This window comes from Microtus ochrogaster, chromosome 21 (assembly GCF_000317375.1).
Source record: "Microtus ochrogaster isolate Prairie Vole_2 chromosome 21, MicOch1.0, whole genome shotgun sequence".
Lineage (NCBI taxonomy): Eukaryota > Metazoa > Chordata > Mammalia > Rodentia > Cricetidae > Microtus > Microtus ochrogaster.
The window spans coordinates 38,385,605-38,404,228 of NC_022022.1; the positions used below are offsets into that span (position 1 = coordinate 38,385,605).

Below are 18,624 nucleotides of genomic sequence, written 5' to 3' on the forward strand. Positions count from 1 at the left end.
CCTCAGCCTTCTGAGCACAGGGTCATCGACAGGCACTGCTACTCCAGCCAGCAGTGGACATGAGCATGAGATTAAGACCAATTACATTTTATCTTAATTTTTGTTTTTGATTAGATTAATTAAAAATAATTTTTAAAAATGTTGTTGTATTTTCCTGAGGATAAACACAAATCAATTGTTCCTTTTTTATTCTGAACATCTGTCTTCTAAGGTTTATGCAATTACGTCACTTTTGTCAGTAGTCACTCTTTCTACTCCTGTGACCTGTCGTCTTTATTCCCGCTCCAGCTTCCTGTTCACGGTGCTCCTGTGGAGTGGCTTCTCCTTGATGTGGGCCCTCATCTTTAGAACCCCTGGGGTCTCGTGGGCTTTTAAAACATGGTTTATTGGTTGATTTCCTTCTTCTTTCTTTAAAATAGCTTTGGTTCCCCAGTATAGCACCTTTGCTCCTTTCCGTTCACACCTGCACTCCGTCTGTTACCCTAAAGCCACACCTGTCAGCAAAGCAAAGCCTTCTAAAAGTAGAACGTGCTTAGCTAAATTACTCATATAAAACAGTACTCAGATTGTTTGAAGTTCATCTGCAGTTTGTTCCCTCTTGATTGACTCTAGCGGGAGTTTGGGAAAGTGGTTGAGAGCCTGTTTTTGGTACCCAGGTTGCTGGGTCCAGCCCTCTGCTGCTCAGCTGGTGTCTTGAAGGATCTGATCTTGTTGCCTTCCCCCTTCTCTCTGTGGGCTCCTTCCTGCCCTGTGGTTGCTGTGAGATAAAAAGAATGAATATTCACACGGAGCTTAGAGTTGTGCTTGATCTGCAGGGGCCTGCTAGATACCTCTGCTGCTGGCGGTGATGCGCACTAGGAGCATGGTCTTCAGGGCACGTGTGTGGTGTTTAAGCAAACAAGGAAAAGTAGAAATTTGAATGACTCTGGAAATACCACAGCAATGATAACTGTTGGCAGAGTACAGGAAATAGATAGAACATGAATCGTTAGATTTGCTAGTGATAAAAATTTGCAGCATAGTGTTCTTATGTTCTCTTTCCAGCTCCTCTCTCAGTTGGTGCAGGAAGGACCATATTGTGATAACAAAACAGTGATGTGAGCCAGGCGATGGTGGCGCACGCCTTTAATCCCAGCACTCGGGAGGCAGAGGCAGGCGGATCTCTGTGAGTTCGAGACCAGCCTGGTCTACAGAGCTAGTTCCAGGACAGGCTCCAAAGCCACAGAGAAACCCTGTCTTGAAAAACCAAAAAAAGAAAAAAGAAAAAAAAACAGTGATGTGAAAACTTTTAGTGTTTGCAGCTACTTGGTGTGGTGTCAGGGTCTTTGTGATCAGCATGGCCTCCAGAGTCACAATCCTCAGGAGGCAAGAAGACAGTTCAGCTCAGTATGACCAACCGATGTTGGCTCAAACTTCAGGGATCTGACCCCCTAGTAGTTTATTTTAGGCCTATTTAAACACAGCACAATTCAGTGAAAACTTTCCTAGTGATAATTAACTCATTCCTGTGTGCACAATAAAGCACACATAAATCTCCTTGAGAAACAAAATAAGCTAAATGAAGATCAGACATGACTACATGCAAACTTTTGTGAAGTACATAGAACACCTTCCCTAAGATGTGTTCTATAGATTGACTGCATGTGACACCTTCCATAAAGATGGGTCCTAGAGATTAGCTGATAAACAAGCTTGAGCTAAGAGTCTAGGAGGAATCTGGTGTGGTCTCCACCACACAGCACACCAGGATCACAAGGCTGTTCACTGTGTCCACCTTCTGGGTAGATAGCAGGTTATTCCTTTGAGGGAACAACCTTGTGTGTTTAACTGTCCAGGTTCCCTTAGTCCTTATCTGTGAGCACAAAGAGCCCAGTACCAGGTCCTACCATGTGGAACAGAATGTGTGTAAATGATATCAAATGCTTTCAGTTTTGCCAGTGATTGGATTTTAGTGAAGAATATAGTATAATTTGACCTTTTAAATCATTTTATCACTTAAGACCTTGCATGAAAGATATGAGGGTTTGGGGTGGTACTACTAGAAAACTTCTTCACACCATTGCTGTGGGAGTAAGTCTTTAACAAAACAAACATAATGGAGGGCGGCCTGCCCAAAGTGCTGGCATGTTTATTTAGGTGTCAGAGCATGATCCATCACAACTTGACCGCTGAGCCCAAAGTTCTAAACCACAATACTGTTCGATATCATCTTGCAAATGTTGACAGTAATTCCTTCTATACAAAGTTTCTGTAAAAAATTGAATGACTTAAACATGAAAAGCCTGAATGGCCTTAGGGTCTCTCTCCCTGTGGGACCTTCAGTTCAGGATACAAGAACAACTAATAGAACTCCATTACTACTGTTTATTTAAAATTATCAAATCTTTATCTTTCTGTTTACCCACAGACTATAACTCCCATTAATTTGGTGATTTTGAAAAAGATACTACCTGTTCTTAACTTTAGATAAGGTCCAAACAAATGGCATAATTTTTATTAATTTAAAAAAGGGGAGAATAAAAATATTTTTTTATTCTTTCCTCAGCCACAGATTCCTCTCTCCCTTCCCCCATAATTATTTTAAATTTTAAAGAAATAAAAACTATAGCCAATTTCAGCATGATTCAGAAGTCCACTTGAGCAGCATTGTCTAGGTGGCAAGCCAAAGACACAGTGCTGCTACTGTGTAAAACACAGAAGGCTGAAGAGGAAACTGTGCTAACTGTGCATGGCATTGTAATCACTAAAGAAATTTCATGCTACTTAAAATAGCCTTGCTTTTCTAGCATCCAAAGTCTCTATAGAAACTGATTTCTTCAAAGGAAACAAAAGCAGAACATGATTCTTAGTGTAACATTAAAGCGTTCTTCTCAAAGGGGTTTTTACATATAAATAATGCTTGGCAACAGTTGAGATCCAGTATGACCATTGCTAACCACCTCTTGTGTAGCAGAGTACTGAGTATAATAACTTGTAATGATGGCCACTTGTATCTGTTAACTTGTTAGTATATAAAAGCACTCTTCCAAGAATTTTAAAAATTGTAGGCAGGGAATTTGAGTTCAAACCCAGCCTAATCTACATAGCAAGTTCTCATAATCACTATCATACTAGTAATTTTTTACTTGATAGTTGAGACCTAGGTAACATCCTGTCTAAGGTCACAGAGCTAAATAGAGGATATGTTCATGTGTGTGTTCAACAAGGTTTGAAGTTTATTTTATAGCTATTTATTTGAACTGAAAATATGTGTTTTTACACTTGCCTTTAATATGGAAAGTTGATGCAGCCTTTAAGAGCTTAATAAATTAGCATCAGCTCTCTAAGCATACGTTCAAACATTCTATCACAGTTGTAGCTTATACTGTCTAAGAAGAGTAAACCCTTAGAACAGTGCTCTCAACCTTCCTAATGCTGTGAACCTTTAATACAGCTCCTCATGGAGTGCTGACCCCAATCATACAAGTATTTTCATTGCTACTTCATAACTGTAATTTTACTAGTTATGAATCATAACGTAAATATCTGATATATAGGCTATGTGATATGCGACCTCTGAAAAAGGGTCAGTCAACCTGCAGAAGAGTTGTATAACCCACAGATTGAGAACTGCTGCTTTGAAGTAATTGAATCTGCCTTTCCCAAGCACAGCTACTGTAGACTCTTAGGCTCCTAATTACCTTTGCATTTATATGCTAAATGTTTCTCCTTGAAGTGGGCTCTGTGGGTGCCAAAATAAACCCCTAAAACAGTAAGGAATAGAAGATGTTGGACTTGTATAACTGGGCTGAAACATAGTATCTGAATTTAAGGTGGTAACCACTAAAAAGAAAACAAATAAAATATTACTAAAAATAAATACTAGAAGAAGAAGGAAGTTGGTAGGTCTCTCACATGCCAAGGGATCCCAGCTACTGAAGAGCCTCAACCCGGTGGTTGGTAACACAGTCCTTCTGTCAATACAGCCATGTGGAATTAGCCAGTGGGGAACCGGCAGCAAACTGTTTAAATGTGTCTTGTGGAGGATGAGATACAGTTGGGTTTTGATTTCTTATCTTCTTTTTAGACTGTGTTTTTTGTTTGTTTGTTTTAATATGTTGTCAGGTGCATTGGTTTCTTTTTAAAAAAATTGTTTTTAGTGTGAGGGGTGCTGTGAACACAGCGAACCTGTTGGGTGTTGCATTGTTTTGGGTACAGGTAACCTTCCTGATAGGCTGTCACTTTAGGTGGGAACAGGGTTACTCTGGGGAAGGTGACAGCACACAGAAGTGGGTTTTTTTTTTCCCACAGATTTTGCTGCTGTACACTATAGCTTCAGGTTCGCTTTTCAAGACAACTGAATATTTGAATTTTGAATCATCTCATAACTGATTTTCAATTCTTCAAGTTAATGGGAAATAGGTTGTATTTTTCAAATGTTAGGGGCCAAAAGTCATTTCTTTTTCTTATTGCATGTGATATGGAGAATGAATTACCATTTCTAAAATAGTTTAGCCTATTGCCAAGCTAACTGGTGTCGCTGAAAAACTGCTTAGATGTCCAAGCTCTCTCCTGAGCTCTAGCTCTAGCTCTGTAAGGCTGCTCTGGTTTATAAGTTTTCTGGTTTGCATTTTTCAGCTGTATGCCGGAGCTATCCTTGAAGTCTGTGGATGAAAATCGGGGAGGTTCCCTCAAGTCCAAGGTATGTAACAGTCATTAAAGTTATTGCTTGCAAGAATCACTTCACTAAACATTCCCAGGAATGTGGATTTTCAGAAGGACACTCTGTAGCAGTATGTGAATGTTCTCCATTCTCCCTTCCAGAGGTGGAGTTTTAACAGAAATGATGCCAACCAGGTCATTTACTATAAACAAACACCACACGTGAAAGTTAGTTAGGTTTAAAATGGAGCACTAACCAGGCGATGGTGGCACACACCTTCAATCCCAGCACTCGGGAGGCAGAGGCAGGCGGATCTCTGTGAGTTCAAAGCCAACCTGGTCTACAAGAGCTAGTTCCAGGACAGACTCCTAAGCTACAGTGAAACCCTGTCTTGAAAAATCAAAAATAAATAAAGAAATAAAATAGAGAGCATGAGATGATTCTTTAGAAAGACAATCTTGTCAGGTATAAATTTTAGGGTAGCTTTTCTTTTTGCAGATAGAAATAGAATTCCTGTAAATAACACATCCTAGTATACTTTTTAGTGGAAGTTACAGAACATTGCATTAAGATAAAGTAAACCTATGCAGCATGACAAACCAGCAAGAAGAGAATTAATTACCACAGATTTTTAGAGAGTCATTCTGTGTGTGTCATTGCAGGGAATTTTAGTGACAAATACGTTACGAAGTAATTGTCAAAGTCTATTCCTGCAGTTTACATCAAGCTGTGATGAGCCTCGCAGCTCCAGGAAGCCTTCACTGACGGTTTTCTAGTTCAGCCTTGCGTGTTTACCATGAAAATCACTTCATAAGCAGTCAGGGCACGGTGGAGCACACATTGAATCCCACCATTTGGGAAGCAGAGCCAGGTGGGTCTCTGAGTTCAAGGCCAGACTGATCTACGAAATGAGTTCCAGGACAACCAGAGCTACACAGTAAGACCTGGTCTCAGAATCACCAAAAAAGAAAAAGAAAATCAGGTTTATGAAACAAAAGCTTTTTGAGGCAGCTCCATTTTGGTTTTGGTTGGTACTTTAGGTCGGGTCTCATGGTAGTCCAATAGACTGCATGCTTGTGTGAGTGGCTCCGGTGTGAGCCTATGGAGCTGGAGTCACAAACATGCCAGCACAGCTGGCTTTCTTTTGAAGTTGAAATACGTTACGGTCTTTTGTGTGCCTAATCTGTTTTGATTTTTGGCACAGACTCAAGTCCTCCATGTTTGCCTCAGCCTCCTGAATCAGTGACTGCAGCTGTCCCCCACCCTGTGTCTAACTCAGTCCTCCCTCACCTGCTCTCCCCCACTGCCCAGTACCATGCTTACAGTTGTGCACGCCCCATATTTCAATTCCTGTAGAGTTTCTTAGTTACCTTTCATCACTTTACTTTGGAAATTTTATTATTAAACTGCTTTAAAGTAAAAACTGAGCTCGCTGATCCCAGATAGGAAATGGTGGGCCCACTATTTCCCTTATATTTTAAAAGATATTAGCTTTCTTCTTCCAGAATTAAAAAAAAAAAAAATAGAAAAGATCATCTTGAAAGGGTGCTGTTGTCCCACATTTTCATGGGCTTCACCTTCCGTTGGCATATTTAACAACTCTAGCACAAAATGTGACTGTAAGGTACAATAATTAAACCTGAGCATACAGCACATAACAATATTACAGATTCAAGTGACAACCATTTATAAAAACTCCCTGTCAGGATTTTGTCAGAACTTGCAAAACATCCTGAGACTTCCCTGCCTTGCTCCTGGTGTAGTGCTGTATTTATATTGGTGGAGTAAGTACATTACTGGTTGAAGAACTAAGAGAGAGACTCCAACCATGAACTTGAAAAACTGTCCTTTTGTTCCTGACTGGTGGATCAAACTATTTTGTTGCCTTTTTTAGCATTTTTCCCCTGTCTGTGCTTTAGGTCTAGGACCTTCTACATGCCGTGCCAACATTCTGTTGCTGAGCTATGCCCCCAGCCCTCTGTGTTTGCATTTTAATGTACTTTTTCGGTTTACGTTCTCCATCAAAACATGTGGAACTGTTTTGTCTGTTAGAAAATGTCAGATTTAGTAATAAATTATTTTACTTGAGACCAGGTAAGAAGTCCTCTTGGAGGTCTTAAATTATTTATGTTAAGGAAAGGGCACTGTTTTATCTTCAGGTGATTTTTTTTTTTTAAATTTTCACATCTTTTATTTTTGTTACTCATATCTTTGTCACTCCAACACAGAGAAATCTTCCTCTGAACTCAGAGTCCTCGTTATCTATTGTTAATGTAACCACGTTTGGGCTGGGGTGTGTTTTAGTGGTGGAGTGACTACCCAGAGCGCTAGTCTGAGATCTTGCTGGGTTTGGTCCTTAGCATCAAGCAAGGTAGGGGAGAGGGAGAGGATGAGAATATTAACGTGTATTTGCCTTGATGCTGAAGATTGAATCTTAACCCAGCAACACGGTTTTGCTTTGCTTTAGTTTTCATTGCATGCAGCACTGGGCTGGATAACATTTTCATATAGGAATACATAACTTTGAGCATGTCTCCACCCCCAAACTCCTCCCCCCCCTTTTGTTCCCTTCTGCTTCCATGTCATGTGCATACACAATTGTATACTGTCTACAGAATCTGGGAACCATGCATGATGAAAGAAGCTCAACAGTGTTGGTCTTCCGGAGTCCGACTCAGCTCACTCACTGGGACACTTTTTACGAGTACCTTAATATTTCCTGGAGGTCTAAGAAAGCCATGGCCTTCATGGCATTAAAGAACCCGTGCTGTTGTGTAGTCCATGCAATACAATGTATATATAAATTCTCAAAATTGTTAAGAGCTCTGTTTACTGCCTGGAGGCAGGACTTGCCTGTCACAATACTTGCCTCTTTCCAAGTTGTGCTTCTGGATCTATGTTTAGCAGAAAAGAAACCCTACTGGGATTGATCATTAGTGATTCATCATGCCGTTCCTTTGAAGCCTGTTCACTCAGTCCCGCCCATTAGAAAGGCATTTGAATGAATGGACATTATTAAATGGGCTGACAGCTCTGCTTGGTGTGTAGGAAAGATTTTAAATAGTCTTTTTCCCGTAGCGGTTTCTAGCGCGGTTGAAAAGGTGGCTGGAGGAGCTGGAAAGTGTGCTGGGTGCTGGCCAGGCACGCATGTAGTTTAAGATGCGGTGCTTATTGGCTGCATCTCATTTTTATTTCAATCTGTTTGCGGTTTTTTGGGTTTTTTTTTTTTTGTAAGATCTCTTTTGTATGTTAATTTAGTTTTTATTCTTTTTTTCATTTTTACTCTTGAATTTTGTTAATGGCAGTGTTCTGCTGTCCTGGCATTCCTATTTTTATGTGAACATGTCTGTAAGCATTTCCTTTAGGAACATGCATCAGAGAAGAGTTTTATATTTCATATTCATTACGTTCTTCGTATTTTAACTGTGATAATGTTCCAAGCCCCTCCTTTTTAGCTACCTAATCACAGTTCAGGGGCATTACTTGTTTAGTGTCAATTTAGTAAGGGTGGGGATTATGTAATACTTCATGTACCTTTGCCTTTGCTGCCTGGAACATAGTAAATTTTCAGTGAATATCTTTGCAAATTTAAATTCTTACTCCGTCTGTAGTATAAGGTGATATAGGTCCCTGGATTTGTCTAATATTGGACAGTTTCCCATTGCATAATCCACATAAGCATATCCCTCAAGTGTGCCTGTCCCCACCACTACCAACACCCCTTGCTTCTCTTTGTAATTCTGTCACTTGAAGATTCTCACTGGTATTTCTGGTCCAGCTTAACTCTTCTAGGATGGGGTCACGTATAGGGAAACTGATTTCTCCTGTGTTTCTTTTGAACTGCCCCAGCTAGTCACAGCTGAGCTGTGCTATCTTCTCTCAAGCCCACAAAACTACTGTTGGAATCTGGGGTGCTGACGAATCTGAAACCGTGTCTTAAATGTTTAGGTAGGGATGGCTTACATTTAGATTTCCTTAGTTTTCACCTGGGCCGTGTTTAATATTAGATTAATCTTCATAACTAGTTTGGATTTAGACATGGTCCATTTGAATCTTTTTTTTTTTCTTTTAAGCTTTTGTCAGAAGTGATAAGCCCAAACTGTTCAGAGGTCTGCAGATCAAGGTAAGCGGCCACCATACAATCTTTGAACTTACTAGACATATAAAGTCGAGTTTGTAATTTGCCGAAAAAGCTTAGTCAAATGTTTCAATAGTGTTTGACCCTGCTCTCCCACCCTGAGATTGGAAACACCTTCTGTTCTTTAAAAAGCCTTTTCATGGTGCGTTTTCATATTTCAGGTAAGCTTGCTTTACAGTGACTATAAGCCTGAGCTCCAGCACACGGTCTGCCCTCACTGTAGTTAAGATTGTGTGGCTGTGTCCTGGCGTGACTGAGCCAATTGTGCCCGCAGCAAGAGTCAGCGCCATGACTGGTGACTGTGCTGAAGCTATTTCATGCTTAATAATTCTGCCATTTGTTTTGGGGGTTTGGGTGGCGGGGGGGGGGGGGTTGGTGTTTTGGTTTCTTTTGGTCAGGTACTTTTTATGTATCTGTTGCTGTGGTGTTTCCTGTCTTAGCAGTCAATAGTGAAGTAGTGCGTTAATTTCTCAGACGTTAGACCAGCCTTGCACATGCTGTGTCCAGCTCCTACCTCCTCTCACACCTTATTGGTTTGAGTTGCTAATAATTTTGTTGAGAAATTTCATAACTGAATTATAGTATGTATAACTTATTTGGTTTTTTTGGACAAAGAATAACTTGAAATAAAAATTTAAAATCTTAGAAATAGTATATGTAGTAGCCTAATCAGAAATGTTTAGGTATTGTTGTCAGTGTTGTCGGTATTCACTCTTTAGTTAAAACACCCACCCGCTAGTGATTGGGAATAACTTAATGCTTAGCGTGAGCAAGGATCTAATGCCACAAAAAATAAAAAGATGGTATCAGAACTTACCTCCATGGCTACAGTTAAACCTTTACAAAGTGAAGCATTAGGCCCTAGAGAGGTAGCCGACAGTTAGAACACTTTGCTCTCACACAGGTCCCAGTTAGAACACCTGCATGGCCTCTTACACCCATCTGTAGCTCCCAGTTCCAGAGGATTCAGTGTCCTCTTCTGACCTCAGAAAATGTTGCATACACACCCATGCAAAAATAAATAAATCTTTAGAAACAGACACATAGTGGCCGGAAAGAGCGACCTTCCTTATCAAACAGACGCATGGTGCTAGAAGGAGCTACCTTACTTATTGCTGCTACGTTTTCAGTTGTTATTTTACATAATTTGGAAGCAGATTTGATCTTAACAAATGTGTTCAGTTTATTGTCATAGATTGTTCTGCTTTGTCTGTCACTACCATTAAGTGTTAAGTTCACTAGATTAGAAAGAGCCATGTATGTAATAAGTGCTTGCCACATTCAATAATAGGCCTTAAAGTTCCACTTAAATTATCTCTATACCAGCAGATGCTTTTCTGTTTGGAAGTAACGTAGTTTTCTTAATTCTTACAATTTTGAAATCACATTCAAGTCTTTGCTGAAAAAGACTACCTGATGATGTCTCATGTAAAAGCTGTTAAAATTATTAGCACAGTTAATTCAGCCATTTTGATTTTGGTTGAGAGCAAAAAGCCTCCTTCTAAGTAGAAAATGATGCTGTCTCTGATCCTTGTAGTACGTTCGCGGTTCAGACCCTGTCCTAAAGCTTTTGGACGACAACGGGAACATTGCTGAAGAACTAAGCATCCTCAAGTGGAACACGGACAGTGTGGAAGAGTTTCTCAGCGAGAAGTTGGAGCGCATATAAACCTTACTTGGTTGTTCTTTTCTTACTCATCAAATGAGCTATCACAGCACCTAGAAAATAATTTAGTTTTGCATGCTTACATTGATCAGTCTTTTTATGTACGCCATTAATCTTCTAATTAGAAGTTGAAGTAGCAACACAGCCCATGATATGTAAGGAGCTGGCAAGCTTAACAAAACCCTTTCTTAGAAATTTCTATTCTTCTGTATTAGTTGGTATCATTAATGAAATGCTTTGTAAGAGGCTTCTGGTTAATTATGCAGATACGAGCTTGTACTAATTGGTCCAGTTTTCTAACAACAGAATCTTAAATAAGGGAGTTAATAAAGGAGATATCTCCTCTGCTGTCCCTTCTGAAGGTGGCTGACAGAGAACTACAAAGCACGTGAGATGTACTGAGCCTCAGCAGCACGGCTGCTCCGCAGAGCACTCAGATCTTTTGTACTGCCCGGCTTTCCTTTTAGTAGAAGTGTTTGTGCCATATAAAATTTTTGTAGCCTAACTGTTGTGGAAAAGATTGAAGATCTACAGTAAGAATGTAATACTCATAAAGGTTTGCATTAATGAGGATTACACAGAAAACCTTTGTTAAGGATTTGTGTAGATCTGATAATTGGCAAATTTTTATGTTTTTAAATATTCTTACAAAAGAATTCCATTTAAGAATGTTCACTTATATGACCAAAATATAAATAAAAACTTTCAAAAATGTTTGAATTTGAAATTACTGTGGTTTATCCTTTTGTTTCTCAATGCATTCCTACTTTTGATATAAGCTCCTTTTTTTTTCAACCAATGACAAACTCAGTTTTTAATATCATGGTAAATAAACATAATCAGAGTGCCAGGTTTGCCACATTAGCCTATAAATTTGTGCGATACCAGAGAAGGAAATACTTCCAAAAATGATGGTAGAGGTGAATATATAAAAAGAGCATAGCATCAAACCTTGCATCAAAAGCAGGGACAACTTGAGCAGCAAATTAAATAGGGATAATAGTGGATTATGGCCCAACATACAAAATAAAATTCCGTAAGTCAGCACTGACACAAAGAGCTAAGTGAAGGAAAGGCACAGCTAGCTGCCCCTTCGAGAGAAAAAAAAATTAGAAATACAGGCATGAAACTCCTTTTAAAATGTATCGATAAAACAACTGTAACGTACAATATGTTCTACAACTATACACCAAAATCACTGAGAAGTCTAGAATGAAACAGAATATACAGTTCATATAAGCTCCTTTTTAAGCCAAAATACAAAAATGACTGTACTCTTTGGAACTTAATAGCTTGTAATTGCAAACAATCTGTAACATCTAAAAGAAGCCTTTTTAAAGTCAGTAAGACAGTGAATACAAGCTTGTATGACGTGGCTCATCAAAATAATATAAAAAATCCTGGCAAAGGGCACCATGCTTCTGATCAAATGCAGTTTGACAGTCCAGGTCTTGGTGAACGTGCCCCTGATCCTTAGCGGTTATTGCTATTTTAGAACAAGAGGGAGATTAAGCCGGTTGTGGACAGAGAAGTTGCCACCACAGACAGAAGAATAGAGGTATTGAAGATGGAACTTCAAAAAAGAACTTCTGGCACTGACGTAGAAAATAAATTGGACTGGTTTCCGGGCAGGAAGAGCCAGTTAAATGCGTCTCTGCTTTGGGGAGGGGAGAGTGAGATGTTTAAAAAGAGGCCTGAAAAGTCTGTTGTCTTCTAATGTCTAGAGATCAGAGAAGCCGAGCCCACAGTGTCCAGAGCTGAGCTTAAATGTAGTCTGCTCCATCCTTCATTTTAATTGGGATTTCAAGTTGATCAGCCAATGCAAAGTGGGTTTTGCCAATTGTAATCAAAGAACAGCTTTTGAAAGGAACAAAGCTGCTGATTACCAAGAAAGGGTATATGTTGTGATCTAAAAAGCGCCATTTCATACCCAGTTCCTGGTGCTTGATTGAGCTTATTGAAATTCACAAATGTAGTTGTGACTTTTCTCTGCCTTCAAAATTTTGTTACTAATAACTTTAACTGTTTCAAGTTATCTGTAAATTTGGCAGAGGTTTTTAATAAGGGCTTGTGAGGAAGAACTGCCTTATGCTGTTGAGAGAACTGAAGCTTGAAAGCGATTCTAAAATCAAAAGTAGATACCCTAAAGAGGAACACTGTACCGTCTTGCTTGAGGCTCCTAGACACATAATTGCCCATTTCTCCCAGAACACAGGTTCTGTGTTCACTGATACTACAGAACATAGGGACTGCCATGAGGGACAAGATCAACTGTGTCTTCAGACACTTTTCCTGAAACGGAATTCACATCGTGTAGATGCATTGGGAACTTCATTCTCCACTAAATGGTCTTCAGGGTGTGTTTAAATCTTTGCCTGGGGTCTGACCGGCCTTTTCTCCTGTTACTTCAGTCGGGGACTAGAACGCTTCACATAGGACTGTGGTCACTCTCCAGTCAGAGGCAACAGCTCACAGAGGAGTAAAATAATAAAGAGCGTTACTAGGAGAAAATTACGAAGAGACAGATGTGATTAGGGATCTTGGAGAATGTGACAAATTGACATCTCAAAGATGAACAGAAGGGGTCAAGGGAAAATGGCTGGAAAGTGCCTTCCAGTCAGTACAAGCAACCTCTTGATCTGGGTAAAAACATGTGTGCGAGCATGTGTGTGCACATGTGCACATATTGTATTGGGTATACATATAATTGTATGCAAGGAGAGACCAGAGGTCACCTCTCCCCCAAAACCCCTAGCTTTTTGTTTTTATAGTCAAGTCTCTTGCTTGCCTGCACTCCAGGTAGACTGCCTCTGAGCCCCAGGGATCCTACTGTCTCTGCCTCCCCTCCCGGCCCTGGGTTTGTAAACCATGTCACTAACACATCCAGGTGTTTGTTTGAACAAGGTTACTGGGGATCAAACTCAGGTCCTTGTTCTTGGAAGTCCTTCGCCAACTGAGCAATCTCCCCAGCCCCAACTCTAGCCTTTCCCTCACCCAAAAGATGGTCAACATGTCTGACAGAGCCCAGGGAATCAAGAGAAAAATAATAAAGAATGATCTATTATTGGAATAGAAGGCAAAGGCCACACAGCCCCTGCCATCTTAAGAATTTAGCTGTATTTTACATTCTCAGAACAAGGAAAAGCCTTGAGTAAGGGACTGACAAGGAAAGGTCCACTCTGCAGGTCGTTTATGCCTGTCTGCTTTCACTGAAGGGCATCTCTTTAGGATTCTCAAATGCAATATGCTCTTTTTTCCAATTTGCCTTTTAAAACTACTCAACTTCTTTTGAGGGAAAATACAAACCTAAGCATAAATGTTAAATATGTTTTCGGTGTATATGCTCAGCCATTAGAGTATTTATTCACTATTCTGTGAACCAAAGGGAATTAGCATGGTTGTCCTGGTTGTTTTCGGTAGGGTCCCCCTTGGTCGTCCATGCTGGGCTTGAATTTCTGGGGGTAAGTGATCCTCCTGTTGCAGCCTTCTGAGTCACTCTGACCAACATGAATCTCAAATCTAGCTCTTTGTAGAACCAGAAAGAAATTTATGTAACTGTCTCACTTTGTAGGCCAGGCTGCCCAGGAACTTGGAATCCTCCTGCCTCAGCCTCCTGGGAGCTGGGATTACAAGGATGAACCAGCCATCACATCTGCTGTACAGCCCGTGCTTGACTCAAGATCCCAGGTCTAATGTGTTTTAGATCATTCCAGATCTAGAACTCTAGTCCGCCCTGCTTATGTTCTGGTTCCTTTCTTCCTGACTTGAGCATCAGGATAATGACGTTCCACTCTCTACCTCTCCTGCCCAACATGATCCTATAACAATGGCCTGAACCCCCTCGCAGACTCCCTTTGGCCAGTTTTCTTTTGCAGCAGTAACACCCCAAAATCTAATCAAAATGATTGTCTTACTCACAAATCTATAAGTAGGGTCCATAGGAGCAGATCGTCTCTGTTTGGTGAGGCTCCTCTTCCAAGATAGATGCTTAACCTAGCTGGCTCAGGACACTGACTATCAGTCCCTTTCCCTTAGGCAGCCTGAGTTTCCTCCCAAGATGGTGAATGGGCTCCAAAAATAAGCATCCTAAGAGGGCCACTGCCTTTTTTAATGCATGAGTCCAGAAATGCCGCATCTACCCGGGTTCCAGGGAAAGAATAGGTAGTCATTGAAGGAATGTGGTTATTAGCATTCTGCCACTGTGATAACAGAGCTGGGATATCAACTTCTAGGAGAAAGGGTGTTTTGACTTAGGGTTTCAGTCTGTGATCCACAATGCTTGGCCTATTGCTGGCAGCAGTATATCATGGCAGGAACACCTGGCAAAAAATGCTGCTCATCTCACGGAGGCTGGAAGGTAAAAGAGGAGGCATGGGAATCCAACATTGCCTTCCAGACATGTTGCTGATGCCTGGCCTCTCCACCAGGCCTCATCTGAAGGTTCTACCACCTCCCAAGAGCTAAGAACCAGCCTTCAACACATGGTCTGTTGGAGACATTCAAGATCCAAACTACTGCAGGTGTCAAGTTTTGCAAGTATGTAAAGATTTTTTTTTTTTTTTCGAGACAGGGTTTCTCTGTGGCTTTGGAGCCTGTCCTGGAACTAGCTCTGTAGACCAGGCTGGTCTCGAACTCACAGAGATCCACCTGCCTCTGCCTCCCGAGTGCTGGGATTAAAGGCGTGCGCCACCATCGCCCAGCTGTAAAGATTTTTTTTAAGTATGTATATATGTGGACAGGGGTACCCTCAGAGTCCAGAGGAGAATACTGGATTCCCCTGGAACTGGAGTCACAGATAGTGTGAGCTAGTCATGTGGGTGACAAGAACTTAAGTTGTATCTGCTGCAAGATCAGTGAGCCCTCTCAACTGCTGCGCCATCTCTCCAGCTGCAAGATTTAGTTTTCTCTATGTGTATGTGTATGAGCCCCCATGATTGTTTATTTATTTCATGTGTGTAGGAGCTCAGGGAGGCCAATGGAAGATGTCAGATTCTCAGGTGGAGTACAGGAGGTCGTGAACTGCCAACACAGGTGCTGGGAGCTGAGCTCAGGTCCTCTGTCACTGATAAGCCATCTATCTCTCTGGCCCCATCAAGCACCATCAGTCTAACATCTGCACGTTCTCCATCTCCAGCCCAGTACCACATTGCAGGGTGGGGATATTGTTTGTTTTTCTTTTGCCCCTCAGGATTTTTCATCCGTGCGGGACTTTGAGAAACCCTGAATCTTTTTGTTTCTGTTGTTGTTTCTTGAGACTGTTATTCTAGCTTTGGAGCCTGTCCTGGAACCCACTCTGTAAACCAGGCTGGCCTCAAACTCACTGAGATCTGCCTGCCTCTGCCTCCCAAGTGCTGGCACTAAAGGCTTGTGCCACCACCAACCAACCAACTGGCGAAACTCTGAATCTTAGCATGCAAGGCCAGATCAGTCCATTTGTTAGACACTCTGGTGACTCATCTGGGAACATAAAGTCAGCTCTCTAACAAGCTGTAACAAAGCAACTTAAGCAGCTTTGAACTGCCGAGGAAACTTGCAGTGAGCTCAGTATAAGGCAGGTACTCAGCCTTACAGCACGGCAGGCAGATTCTGTGGGACATCCACTCACTTTCTCTGCACAAGTCAATAATTGTGTATATCTTGTCACTTTATCTGTAATTTGTATAAATGAACATTATATTCTGGGATACTATCCATATTTAATAATTGAACGTCTCTTCTGCTGTATCAACTTGGCTAGGCTATAGTACCTGATCTCTTCAAACATTAGAAGTGGCTATAAAGGTACTTTCTGGGTGCGATTAGCATTTATAAAGTGATCTCTATAATGTAGGTAATGATTTTAAGATTTTTGTGGAATGCTCCTCAGTATGTTGTGAATGTTTTATTATCATTGATTAATAAAAAAGCTGATTTGGCCAATAGCCAGGCAGAACAAAGCCAGGCAGGAAATCCAAACAGAGATACAGGAAGAAAGAAGCTGGAGTTGAGACACACCAGCAGCCTCCAGAGGAGTAAGATGCCAGAGCATTGCCGGTAAGCCATCAGGCATGTGGCAATACACAGATTATTAGAAATGGGTTAATTTATGTGCAGAGCTAGCCAATAGGAAGCCTGAGCCATCATCCAAACATTTATAATTAATATAAGCCTCTGAGTGGTTATTCGGGAACTGTCAGGCAGGAAAGAAACATCCAGTTATAGTTGATAACCTCAGAGCAAAGGTAAGGTTTCTGTACATAGGAGTCTGTGTCAAGTCTGCATCATGGGTTTCTAGACTGCTGGCCTTCTCTATAAATACCTGACTTAAGACAGCAACATTGTTCTGCTAGGCTGCCCTGTGGTATTTCAGACTTCCCAACCCTTCCAGCTGCATGAGTCAATTCCTTCAAATAGAAAAGAAGAAAAGTCCATCGAATTTACATAATACATTCCATTGTTTCTGTTTCTCTAAAGGACACTGACTCACCCCTTGCAGTGTTCACTGGTGGGTGATTGACAGCCTGCACTTACAAGGATTTACAGAGAAAAAGACAGTGTACATGTAAGGTTCCATGTACAATCTGTATTCCAAGACTGGCCGTCTGTGACTTCAGCTCAGATATACCACCTACCCAAGGTATCTTTACGATGGTTATGTTTTCCTCATTCAGAATCACACATGAGGTTGTGTTTATGTTTAACCATACACAGAATATACTGACAGCTGATTAAGCAGTCAACACTCTGCAAGGAAAGACAACAAAATCTTTTTTAAGTCATCCTTTGTGTGAAAACAATAATGTCAGTTGGCTCAGAAGTTTCGGTAAGCAGAACAATAGTGTAAAATGTGTTTTGTGATTGATTTGCAAACAGACATGGAAAAGTTACTAGGTAATAAACGAGCCCTGAATGAAACACCTCTTTTCAAATTAATGTAATTTTTTTTCAGCAGAGTTGTTGTGTTAGAACAGGAGGAGGTGATAAATATAATGTCTTGAGCGTAGCTCAGTATTTTATTCTGCCTGATGTTACAGAGTTGTTTGTAAACTAAAGAAAATATAATCAGACATATTTGAGAATGTTGAAAGATTTGTTCTCAATAACTTGCACTAGATCAATGTCAACATAAACCAAGCAAGTGGCATCTCCTGGCTTCTGTTATAATGTGGGTGTTGCTAGAAGAATCAGCCCAGAGGAGAGATGAGGGTGTCGGCGGGTACGAATTGTCTTACTCGGTTTCCCATTGGTGTCTCTGCTGCTGCTGCTGCTTTCTTATCTTTATTTGAGAGGATCTCACTGCGCAGTGCTAGCCGGTCTGTAACTCCTCCCAAGTGCCGGGAGTAAAGACATGCATTACTACCACCAGCCCTGGGCTTAATTTGTTGCTTCCTCTCCCTGCCAGTTCTGGAGTGGACTAGAAATTTGCTCTTGGGGTTCACACTTGTTGCCAAACTTCCATACAGGGCACGCCTCTGCCTTCATGCCTGGTATCTTGCACATGGCTGATTTTCAAGAGAACATTAGGCTTTTGTCTCCCAGTGCCCTCAGAGGAAACACTGAAACTTCTCTAAGTTGGAGCTGAAAGACTTCTTTGGAGTTTTCCAGTCCTTTTCTTCCATTGCCATGAATGCTGCTCTGTTAGTGTTAGTTGGTGCCACGCTAAGATTGCCCACACTTTCTAAACAAAGTAACTAGAAATGAACTCCTGTCTTAAAGGACTCTTGACGGAAGGACGCCCCATCTCTACAAGCCAAGGCCTGTTTAAATCGTGGCAGAGTTTACAAAAGATCAGTTAAATAAGCAACTTTTAAGAACTAATAAATCCATTACCGTCTTGAGTTGTACCCCTCACAGATTTTAGAGTTTATTGGAATTCCCAGTGGAAGTTGCTACAAAGTACAGAGCATGAGAATGACTCTCTCTCTCTCTCTCTCTCTCTCTCTCTCTCTCTCTCTCTCTCTCTCTCTCACACACACACACACACACACAAACTTCTGGTGCAATAAATCTGAATTAGAGCAAGAAATGCTTTTTTCTATCTTATGTGTATGGGTGTTTTGTCTGCATGTTCATGTATGTATCTATCTTGTCTGCTGTAGCTTCTGCCTCTCTCCCTTCTTCCCACTTCTCCCCTTGCCCCTTCCTCTCTCTCTCTCTCTCTCTCTCTCTCTCTCTCTCTCTCTCTCTCTCTCTCTCTCT

General features: G+C 41.0%; 1 protein-coding gene across 1 annotated transcript in view; it reads left to right on the top strand.

Moving 5' to 3' along the window:
- Selenof (selenoprotein F) overlaps positions 1-11,173 on the top strand; it is a 24,626-nt gene extending 13,453 nt beyond the window's left edge. The window contains exons 3-5 of the mRNA XM_005357386.3: positions 4,618-4,681; positions 8,716-8,765; positions 10,318-11,173. Coding sequence (XP_005357443.2) covers positions 4,618-4,681; positions 8,716-8,765; positions 10,318-10,449 — 246 coding nt within the window. The 3' untranslated portion in view covers positions 10,450-11,173. The remainder of the gene's footprint in view (positions 1-4,617; positions 4,682-8,715; positions 8,766-10,317) is intronic.
- The last annotated feature ends 7,451 nt before the right edge of the window (positions 11,174-18,624 follow it).